Source organism: Melanostigma gelatinosum (genome assembly GCF_949748355.1).
Source record: "Melanostigma gelatinosum genome assembly, chromosome: 7".
Taxonomy (NCBI): Eukaryota; Metazoa; Chordata; class Actinopteri; order Perciformes; family Zoarcidae; genus Melanostigma; species Melanostigma gelatinosum.
Genome location: NC_136640.1, coordinates 2,094,660 through 2,107,176, shown reverse-complemented (window position 1 = coordinate 2,107,176; position 12,517 = coordinate 2,094,660). Strand labels below are relative to the sequence as shown.

Genomic DNA, 12,517 nt, shown 5'->3' with positions numbered 1-12,517 from the left:
TTATTTTATACACTCATCAGATGTTTTCATTGTTAAATTTTGATCTGCAAAGTATCTACGTCGGTCATATCAACGTACTGGAGTCAAAAGTACAATAGTAGCTGAACTAGAGGAGTAGAAGTACCGCAGCCTGACATCTAAATACTCAAGTAAAGAACAAGCACAAAGTACAGTAGTTGAGAAAATGTACTTATTGAGATTTGACCACTGTTTAAAACACAGATCTATTTCTATCCACGGTGGACCGGTCTCTGCTGGAGGATCTGGGTCTGTCCACGGTGGACCGGTCTCTGCTAGAGTCTGAGCTGAAGGAGGTTCTGGTGAACCTGCATGAGTTCATCTGGTTTCACCAGAATCCGACCCGGTGGCTCCGATGACGAGCATCAAGAACAACTCTATAGAAACAGAGCATCTGATAGAGGATCAGGACTACACTGAGACTGGTTCATATAGAGGATCAGGACTACACTGAGACTGGTTCATATAGAGGATCAGGACTACACTGAGACTGGTTCATATAGAGGATCAGGACTACACTGAGACTGGTTCATATAGAGGATCAGGACTACACTGAGACTGGTTCATATAGAGGATCAGGACTACACTGAGACTGGTTCATAGAGGATCAGGACTACACTGAGACTGGTTCATAGAGGATCAGGACTACACTGAGACTGGTTCATATAGAGGATCAGGACTACACTGAGACTGGTTCATAGAGGATCAGGACTACACTGAGACTGGTTCATATAGAGGATCAGGACTACACTGAGACTGGTTCATAGAGGATCAGGACTACACTGAGACTGGTTCATATAGGAGGATCAGGACTACACTGAGACTGGTTCATATAGAGGATCAGGACTACACTGAGACTGGTTCATATAGAGGATCAGGACTAGACTGAGACTGGTTCACATAGAGGATCAGGACTACACTGAGACTGGTTCATAGAGGATCAGGACTACACTGAGACTGGTTCATATAGAGGATCAGGACTACACTGAGACTGGTTCATATAGAGGATCAGGACTAGACTGAGACTGGTTCACATAGAGGATCAGGACTACACTGAGACTGGTTCATAGAGGATCAGGACTACACTGAGACTGGTTCACATAGAGGTTCAGGACTACACTGAGACTGGTTCATAGAGGATCAGGACTACACTGAGACTGGTTCAGATAGAGGATCAGGACTACACTGAGACTGGTTCATATAGAGGTTCAGGACTACACTGAGACTGGTTCATAGAGGATCAGGACTACACTGAGACTGGTTCATATAGAGGATCAGGACTACACTGAGACTGGTTCATAGAGGATCAGGACTACACTGAGACTGGTTCATAGAGGATCAGGACTACACTGAGACTGGTTCATATGGAGGATCAGGACTACACTGAGACTGGTTCATAGAGGATCAGGACTACACTGAGACTGGTTCATAGAGGATCAGGACTACACTGAGACTGGTTCATAGAGGATCAGGACTACACTGAGACTGGTTCATAGAGGATCAGGACTACACTGAGACTGGTTCATAGAGGACCAGGACTACACTGAGACTGGTTCATAGAGGATCAGGACTACACTGAGACTGGTTCATATGGAGGATCAGGACTACACTGAGACTGGTTCATAGAGGATCAGGACTACACTGAGACTGGTTCATAGAGGATCAGGACTACACTGAGACTGGTTCATAGAGGATCAGGACTACACTGAGACTGGTTCATAGAGGATCAGGACTACACTGAGACTGGTTCATAGAGGATCAGGACTACACTGAGACTGGTTCATATAGAGGATCAGGACTACACTGAGACTGGTTCATATAGAGGATCAGGACTAGACTGAGACTGGTTCACATAGAGGATCAGGACTACACTGAGACTGGTTCATAGAGGATCAGGACTACACTGAGACTGGTTCACATAGAGGTTCAGGACTACACTGAGACTGGTTCATAGAGGATCAGGACTACACTGAGACTGGTTCAGATAGAGGATCAGGACTACACTGAGACTGGTTCATATAGAGGTTCAGGACTACACTGAGACTGGTTCATAGAGGATCAGGACTACACTGAGACTGGTTCATAGAGGATCAGGACTACACTGAGACTGGTTCATATGGAGGATCAGGACTACACTGAGACTGGTTCATAGAGGATCAGGACTACACTGAGACTGGTTCATAGAGGATCAGGACTACACTGAGACTGGTTCATAGAGGATCAGGAGTACACTGAGACTGGTTCATAGAGGATCAGGACTACACTGAGACTGGTTCATAGAGGATCAGGACTACACTGAGACTGGTTCATAGAGGATCAGGACTACACTGAGACTGGTTCATATGGAGGATCAGGACTACACTGAGACTGGTTCATAGAGGATCAGGACTACACTGAGACTGGTTCATATAGAGGTTCAGGACTACACTGAGACTGGTTCATAGAGGATCAGGACTACACTGAGACTGGTTCATAGAGGATCAGGACTACACTGAGACTGGTTCATATGGAGGATCAGGAGTACACTGAGACTGGTTCATAGAGGATCAGGACTACACTGAGACTGGTTCATAGAGGATCAGGACTACACTGAGACTGGTTCATAGAGGATCAGGACTACACTGAGACTGGTTCATATGGAGGATCAGGACTACACTGAGACTGGTTCATAGAGGATCAGGACTACACTGAGACTGGTTCATATAGAGGTTCAGGACTACACTGAGACTGGTTCATAGAGGATCAGGACTACACTGAGACTGGTTCATAGAGGATCAGGACTACACTGAGACTGGTTCATATGGAGGATCAGGACTACACTGAGACTGGTTCATAGAGGATCAGGACTACACTGAGACTGGTTCATAGAGGATCAGGACTACACTGAGACTGGTTCATAGAGGATCAGGAGTACACTGAGACTGGTTCATAGAGGATCAGGACTACACTGAGACTGGTTCATAGAGGATCAGGACTACACTGAGACTGGTTCATAGAGGATCAGGACTACACTGAGACTGGTTCATATGGAGGATCAGGACTACACTGAGACTGGTTCATAGAGGATCAGGACTACACTGAGACTGGTTCAGCACCAGTTAAAAGTTCCTCACAGTCACTTTAAGTAAAACTAAAGCCATTAACAGGTTATCAGAACCAGATTTATTGGTCAAGTACGTACACACACACACACACACACACACACACACACACACACACACACACACACACACACACACACACACACACACACACACACACACACACACACACACACACACACACACACACACACACACACACACACAAAGAGTTTGTGTGAAACTTTTCCATCCAAAATACTGCGATCTTATTGGTCCTTAAAAGAAAGGAGAAACTTTCCTCGGGGATGGAAATGTGGGTTCTTTTTGATTTGTAAATGGAAATAATCAGGAAAGAGGTGCCGACTGCCTTCAATGGATAAAACATTCTCTGTCTGTTGTACAAAAATGTCCAGTTGAGTTCCACTGATGGACACTTGTTGTTTACTGCACAATACAAGAAACATTTAAAAACACATCATTTTAAATGCATGGAGCGATGGGGGGGGGGTGCAGGAAGGGGAAACACAGGGAGGGGGGGGGCAGAGAGCAGACAGTAGAATGGATCTGGAGGTTTATAAATAGTGTCTGAAAGAGACACTGTAACTCCAGCCGTAAGTAAGCAGCTCAGAGCCACAAAGCCGGGGGGGGGGGGGGGGGCAGGAAACGTCCAATCAGTGAAGAGGTGGGAGCTGAAAGACAGCCGGTCAGCTGACCGTCACTGTCCGAGGAAAAGCTTAAATAACAGACGTCAAAACAACACGTGTCCATTTACACTCGTTACAGCAACACAGTGTTTCCACAATCAACTCGTTAGGTTCAGTAAAAGATGGTGAAATATTTAGTTGTGTTTAATAAAAGATGGTAAAATACTTAGTTGTGTTTAATAAAAGATGGTAAAATACTTAGTTAGGTTTAGGAAACAAATCGTAAAAATACTTTAGCTTGTGAAGTGGCGTTACTGAAGAACGGCAGTTACGACCCAAATAAATTCACTTTGACTTCTCGTCTCGATCGTCTTCTGGTCGAAAGACGGTATTTTTCTGCCTCGTCAGCGTCACCATTACACAACGGTTAACCAGGACGAGCTCCAAATCCACTGAAGCAGCCTGAACGTGAAACATTGCATGAGAGTCTACGGAGCAGAGCTCCTGGTCAAAACTGCATCACGCTACACTGTGATTGGACAGTCTGCGTTTAAAGGGGCGGGACTTAACAAAGGGTCAATTAGCTGGGTTTGCCCTCCATAATAGCTCTGAATTCATACACAGATAAGTGTAATTTACTTTGCAAGTGGATATGACGGATAGATTATCATGGGAGTGGTATAAGCAGGTTTCCTTTATCTTAATGCAACTGAGGAATGCATAATTGAGGGAAATGACAGGTTTCTAAACAGCGGAAGGCTTTCATTGCTGGACGAGGAGGTCCACAGCAGCCAGCATGCCATGTGTGCTATACTTAACCTCCCGGCAGACAGGCAGCGTCAACAGCGCAACGAGGGAAATAACAAGAAGACAGATCTCTGGTGGTGCAGCCGGCCAAGAAAAGGTATTCACTTACATTTCTGCCAGGAGGAGCACTTCAGAAAACACACACACACACACAGACGCAAACATACACACACACACGCAAACATACACACACACACGCAAACACACACACACACGCAAACACAGACACACACACGCAAACATACACACACACGCAAACACACACACACACGCAAACACACACACACACACGCAAACATACACACACACGCAAACACACACACACACACGCAAACACACACACACACGCAAACACACACACACACACACACAGAGCGGAAAACTTTGCCTGGCGACGCAGAGGAATGAGATGCTCATCAAACATGCATGGTGTGAACTCCAGGACCAGGTCCCAGCTGGGCGCCCGTTCAGGCTGCAGAGTTACAACTGGTCTTAAAAGGCCGATACAGACAACAACAACAACAACGCTGTTGTAACAGAGCTGCAAATCAGACCGTGTTCATTCAATGTAGTTATGTTCAAATGTGAATATTTAAAGACTAAAAGATCAGACTGAGAGGGGCAGACTGGCAGACCCTGCTGCAGTGAAATGAGGTTTTCTAAAGGGACTCTGGCGCTCTGAGACACTACCACCTTAGTCCACAGGGGGCGCCATAATCAACACAACATGAAAGTTAGTTTTAATGGAAATAAAAACGGAAAGAACTACAATTCGACTTTTTTCCTCCACCCTCTCCGGGCCGTGAAAGAGGGAAAACTGCCAGAAGGTTTACTGCTGTGCAAACATGCACCTGTAGAACACACTCTGCTCCACCTCGCCCCCCCGCCTGCAACAATCACACCCATTCATTCTCACAGGCTTTATCATCATGTGACATAAGGTCAGTGTGCTTTTATTCACACTGGATCCACGTTTGTGGGCGACAGAAACCCCGACATGATGTCAAATGTAGCAGTGTAGAGTGAAAACAGGATATATATATATATATATATATATATATATATATATATATATATATATATAAAATGCATGGTGGTACAGTACCTGGACATAGTCTGTAGTCTCCCTGGGGCATCATGCTCTTCATCCTGAAGGCTTCTTCAGGATGGTTGAAGCGGAAGAAGGCCGACTGGCCAAAACACAGCATGCAGCCTGGAAAACAGAAGATCATTTGTGTTAGTGCAGGAACTTAAAAACACGTTTAACTGAAAGTAAATGAGTCACTTTATCTCCAGGTTTAAATAAATCTGGCCCACTATCGCTCCAGTGAGCACATCCTGATGATTTGGTGACTGGACGTCTTTAAATTAAAGGAACCGTTTGACATTTTGGAAAATATCGCATTTTTTTTGCAGAGCACACGATGTTTTCTAAAAACACGTAGAAGACGCCAGTAATGCAGCTTTCATCAATTAATACAAGGTGCTTGTGGGGGTTGCCCTGACGAAGCGGTAAGTTCCAAGTCAAGACCGACAAGTTCCGAGTCAAGACCGACAAGTTCCAAGTCCCGATCACAATTCATTTGAGGGTGCATAATACACTACTTTCATGTCTGTATGCTAAATATGAAGCTAAAGTGTAAACTATTCCTTCAAGTTGACCAACAGAACAATCACCCAGAGGACCGTGGTATCAGCCAACAGACGGCCACGATCAGGCGTCAGAGTTGTTCTGACAGCATCAGAGGTGAAAGCGGTGCAAAGAGCTAAAACAGGAACCAACACCACCAGATTTATTTATTGATTTGTTCACATGAGCATCAGAAGTGTAAATTACTTTTTTATTATTATTGAAATACCCCCAACATCAAATAAGCCCGTCTTCTCTGGCCGATTGAAATCCCATCGGTTTAGCTGGACTGTCTGATGAGCCTCGCCCAGACATCCTGCAGGAAATACATCCAATTAAGGAGATAAGACGCTCTGAATGGAACAGCCCAACAGTAAACACAGTGATCATCTACTTACAGCTCAGTCGGTCTGTTAGAAGTCCGTCAGCTGGTCGAATGTAAAGGCCTGTGCAGCCGACAAGTCATCTGAGGTTCACGTGTTATCTCAAAGTGCTGCCTCAACTATCTGGGTTTAACTTCATGGAGCTCTTCAAAGCACTAATCAATAATCTAATAATAATAATAATGTATGAAAGGCATCACTCAGTGACGGACCAACTTGTATTCATTACTAAACTCTGCAGTTCCCCTCGTCTCCACAGAGCTTTCTGTTCTTCTTCAGCTCGTTGATGTTGTTTCATGGAGCGTAACGTTCATGTTCCGGTTCACTCTCACGGCTCTCATCAGCCGTTTACAGCCGCAGCATAAAAAATCTAAAAAAAACTCACTGAACACCAACAGACCAAACAACTGACAGACAAAGGTCACAACTTGAGACTCGACCTGGACCTGAGACCAAAGAGACCCGACATATAGCTTAACGACATGAGACTTTACTTGGACTCGTGACTAAAGACCTGAAGCTAGACTTGGACTCGTGACTAAAGACCTGAAGCTAGACTTGGACTCGTGACTAAAGACCTGAAGCTAGACTTGGACTCGTGACTAAAGACCTGAAGCTAGACTTGGACTCGTGACTAAAGACCTGAAGCTAGACTTGGACTCGTGACTAAAGACCTGAAGCTAGACTTGGACTCGTGACTAAAGACCTGAAGCTAGACTTGGACTCGTGACTAAAGACTAGGCTTTGACTCATGACCAAACAGTCAAGACTAGAGACTAGAGATACAGCTCAAAGTCTTGAGACTTGACTTGGACTTTGCTAAAAATCACATTTGTGAGTATTTCTTCCTCAAACTTGCTGAAATAAATCAAATGATTGGTTGAAGAGACAGAGTTGCTCAACGCTGCTCTGAAATGTTAGTGATCCCGGTGCTCAGTCTCATGATTTACTCATGTTGATTATGATGACATCCATTCATCATGAGCCGACTGTTGATGCTGATCAGGCCTGTATTCACGTGACACACTCGGTCTCTATGGCTCCATTCACCATCGTCAAGCATCCACTCACATCCTGGTTTGAGACGTAAAACAAACCATAATGTTGAATCAATAATTCATCCCCTTCATGAGCCACGAGCTGGACGACAGATAAGCGATCTCATGTTTATTGCCTTCGCCGAACATAGCAGCGCCGTCCTGCTGCGATTACGAGATAAGATCCGTCTCCGTCGTCAGCCGGGAACACCAGATAGGAAAGATGGAAACTTCTCCATTACGTTCAGGTGCCAGATGCTCTTTTATTTTGGCGGGACAGACGCGCTTGACAGCTTTGGAAGGAAACCGCCTGATTATGAGCTGCGTGCAACGACGCAAATAAATGGAAAATATGATTTTATCAGTTTTAAAAAGCAGTGATGTGTGTGGGTAATATTTGTATTCTGTTGTGCACAAAAGCTGTTTAACGTGCATCTGCACGCTACAGCCGGTGCACACGGTCGTGTTTTCTGCAGACGAGTTGGGAGCCAAGAAGCAGTGAAATGGATCCTTTTATATTGGTTCAATAAATGGCCAAATGCAGCACTTCATCTTCGCCATCCGTGTCCGTTATTATAATTTCCATCAGCGTTCCCTCCGGCGGTTTACGACACCGTCTCCCAACAGAACTTTGGTTGGTATTTTTTTTTCCCACACTTTGAAATAGTTTCTGTGGATATTTGGAAGTCTCATCAGCAAGTTCCCGAGTAGGACATTTGAAAGGATGTTAACACGGCGGTCTGCAGCTCTGACTGCCTCTGGATTCTGTCTCTGCTGCCTCCACACTTCTACGTCTGACGTGCACGAACATGATCTCAAACCGGTGAAGATCAACTGAGCCGATTCTTCAGAGGAAAGCCTGTTTAAAGGCACGCAGCTTGAGGCGTTTGGTGACGGATCTGATTCAGTTCTACTCAGCAGTTAGATATGTCTGTGGGAGGTTTGGGGAAACACTGATGGAAGGTGAATGGAACTGATGAGATGTTGTTTGATCATATAGTTATTGTCATAAAACATCTAAAATAACCCAACATGTATCAGGAACAGCTCCTCAACCACGAGGCTCGTGTGCTTATCTCTGGTCTCCTTTGAAAGGCAAGAAGCAGAACAATAAATTAGGAATATGAATCTATTGTAAGTCAAAATATTTCTATTACTATTCCGGAGTAAATGGATATGCAAAGGGGCGGAGCTTCAGGGCTCTACTTATTGACTGCAGTTCACTTTTGCTGCTGGATGCTGCATATAAGCTGCTAACCAGACGGCAACCTCCGGTTCTTTAAAGTGAAGCAAAAGCTTCAAGTGTCAAAGCTGCATTCTCTCTAGTGTCCACCAGGGGGCGACTCCTCTGGTTGTATAGAAGTCTATGAGAAAATGACTCTACTTCTCTCTTGATTTATTACCTCAGTAAACATTGTAAACATGAGTTTATGTCTCAATCTCTAGTTTCAAGTCTTCTTCAATACAGCATGATGTTCATTTAGTACATTATGGTCCATTTAGAGTCACACAGACCATAAAGCAGGGGATGCTTTAGGGCGGGGCTACACGGTGATTGACAGGTCTTGAACATCGTGCAGTATTGAAGACTTGGACAGAACACAGCTTGAAGACACTTCAGCATTGAATCTGGTGCTTCAGAGACTGTTCAGTGTTTTGTGGACATTCAGGACGAAGAGGACGCTACGAGCTGATGGATGAGAGGAGACGCGTCTCCTCCTCTTCATCGTCCTCTCAACACAAACTGCTGCCGGCAGCTGACACTCACTCTCTGCCCGTGTGTGTGTGTGAGTGCGTGCGTGCGTGCGTGCGTGCGTGCGTGCGTGCGTGCGTGCGTGCGTGCGTACGTGCGTGCGTGCGTGCGTGCGTGCGTGCGTGCGTGCGTGCGTGGCCACCAGGGATTAGCACATGATGAGTCAGCAAAACAGAGAACACACACTGTACACAAACACACAAAAATATGCTCATTCAGAAACAAAACACTGAGCGCGTGTGTTTTCCTCTGACAGACAATAACGGCCACTGAAGTTACTTTACTGTACTTTATGCAACATAGACATTTTTTAAACTGTAACGAGTGATTTTTAACTTGTCAGAAATTCTAGTAGAGTAGATCGTAAAATATAACAGAAGCGGAAAAACACCACAAAACTGCTTTAAATTCAGTGTTAAACCCAAATATACCATTTACTGACTCCTTCGGTGTCTTCAATGCATTTACATTGTGTGATGACTTATATCTTATCTGTTATATAGTAGTTTTCATTCATTGTGGCAGAGTCCGCCATTTTCACACTTTGTTCAAATTGCCGACCAACACACACGAGGAAATAAACCTTTACGTTCAGTGACCGCTGATGCAAAATGAGCATTTCCTACGAAGGCTGCTTCACAACAAAAGCATCCAACAAATCAACCGGGACTGGAATCTTAAAGAGTACAGCTTTAAATAAACTGTTTGTTGCCCATGTTTGCATGACTTCCATTTATGTTGCTCCTATTTTTCATTTTCTAAAATACATCTCAACATTTAACATGCTTGACATTTACTGGCGCTCATTAATAACTCACACACGGTGACATTTTGAAGGGAACCAGGCCGTAGATATAGAACACTGACCTTTTAAAAGATGGTTTCAAGAACAATAAAAAACTAATTAACGGTCGAGTCACAAAGCGGAACCAATAAATCAATCGGTGAGCTCAACATGATATTTATCCAAATCAAGCCATCTGGTTTCATCCATTACTGTAAACCTCTCGATGCCACAATTAGCACTCATCAACTCCGCCATCACAACGGCAACCAGCTCGTCATCATGACGGATCCTCTTACAGCCTGGAGAGACACTTCAGGGAGCGTCCGACAATAGAGCTCCACAGAATCAGACTAGATTCATGGAGTATTTATCCAGGTCCCTGGAGGGTTCTGGATCCAAACGGATCGTGTGTCACACTCAGCGAGGAGCGTTGGGATCATAAATCATGTGGTTATTCATTATAGAGCAACCGGCAACGTGCTGACACGGAGAAACTGCAGCGCTTCATTCTGCAATTACAGGAAATTAAATGTAATTCAAAGGACGCGCTCAGTGTGTAAGTCAATAAACTGGATGAGGGTCTGCTGGGACGTCTCCAGCTCCAACCAGGTTCAATGTCGCAAAACCGGCAGCTCTTCAAACGCTTATCTTTAGTGTGGAAGCGACGTCAACCAGTCTCCACTCAAACAACGGGGGGGGGGGGGGGGGGGGGGACGCTCTCATATTTACAACAGGCAGCCGGGCGTGGGCGGTTAATGAGACCAGAAGAAGAAGCCGAACCCAAACCACGCAGAGAAAACAGCCCCACCTCAAAACCACTAAGTCCCTGTGTTCAGACTGGAGCGGCTCGGAGTGACGGCTGTTTAGGGATCCGTTGATTTTTCCGGCATGTCTGAATGTTGCGCAACACATTTATGACTTTGTGTTCCTGACAGCTACATAACAAGACTCAGCAGAGAGAAGTCCACGCCCTCGTGGGACCTTAGCTCAGGGAAAAGAAACATGGCAGTCAACGGCGAAAGACTATTTAAGAATTTAAAAGTAACCATTTAGGCTACATCCACATTACTGCGTTTGTTTTACAAGACAAGTGAACTCAGTCCAGACGAGCATTTCAGCATCTCCGTCCATACTACCACGTCTGAAGCCAGGCGGCAACCTCTGGTTCCACCGAGTGAAGTCAAAGCTTCATGTGTTAAAGCTGCATTCTCTCTAGTGGCCACCAGGGGGCGACTCCTCTGGTTGTATAGAAGTCTATAGAAAATGACTCTACTTCTCTCTTGATTTATTACCTCAGTAAACATTGTAAACATGAGTTTATGTCTCAATCTCTAGTTTCAAGTCTTCTTCAATACAGCATGATGTTCATTTAGTACATTATGGTCCATTTAGAGTCACACAGACCATAAAGCAGGGGATGCTTTAGGGCGGGGCTTACTGTGATTGACAGGTCTTGAGCATCGTGCAGTGTTGAAGACAGCTTTAAGACACTTCAGCATTGACTTCCCTCTTTAGGACCAGAGGTTGCCGGCCGCTCCAGACATGAGCTAGTTAGCAGTGACTTGCAGCAAAACGCCGACACACATTCTTTTCAGATAGCCTTCATCAGGCCCACCTCTCCCTCGGTGGTCCGGTCGAACGCTGCTTTTAACTTTCAAGGCCTCGTCTTCAAAAGGTCCCGTTCTCCACGGCGATCAGTCCTCAGGAGCTGATCAGCTGAGGTGACAGGGAGCGTGAACCCGGGGGGGCGGAGGGTGAGCTCAACTCTCCCCCCGCAGAGAGGGTGGTCTCTTTGACATTTGGAAGTCTAAGTTTCCAAACTCAAAACTGAGGGAACGAAAGAAAGAAAAAAAAAGCTAATTTTGGGGTAAATGAAGGACAAATGTTGGAATGTTCTCTCTGGGTTTGATTCAGATAAAACACCACTGAATGGGGGTTTCCTGCAGATTCAGATCTGCATGTTTAAGCGGTTTCCATTCAGTATTTTAATGCTGAAACTGACAGTTCTGGTCTCTCGGGAGCGACACAGATTCACTGAAAGCTTCTTTCTCCTTCCACCAGCAAGATGAAGGAAGATATGGATCTTTGTTGTTCTGCCCCTTCAGTTAAACATCATTCAAGACATCCATCAGCCTTTTAAAGTCCAAATTAAACTAATGTTTGTCACTTTATCAGCAGATACATCGTATTAATTCTACAACTATTCCTCAAGAAATCTACAAAATTCAAAAAAAAGGTACAGATCCGGTTTACCCATCCAAATCCAAGGTGGTCTGTTTCTATAGAGTTGTTCTTGATGCTCGTCATCGGAGCCACCGGGTCGGATTCTGGTGAAACCAGATGAAATCATGCAGGTTCACCAGAACCTCCTTCAG

The 12,517-nt window shown here is 44.9% G+C and overlaps 1 protein-coding gene across 8 annotated transcripts in view; it reads right to left on the bottom strand.

Moving 5' to 3' along the window:
- Positions 1-12,517, bottom strand: part of phldb1b (pleckstrin homology-like domain, family B, member 1b) — a 73,400-nt gene that overhangs the window by 34,667 nt on the left and 26,216 nt on the right. For all 8 annotated transcript variants that reach the window (XM_079272040.1, XM_079272038.1, XM_079272042.1 and 5 more), the window contains one exon: positions 5,658-5,765. In XM_079272040.1, coding sequence (XP_079128166.1) covers positions 5,658-5,765 — 108 coding nt within the window. The remainder of the gene's footprint in view (positions 1-5,657; positions 5,766-12,517) is intronic.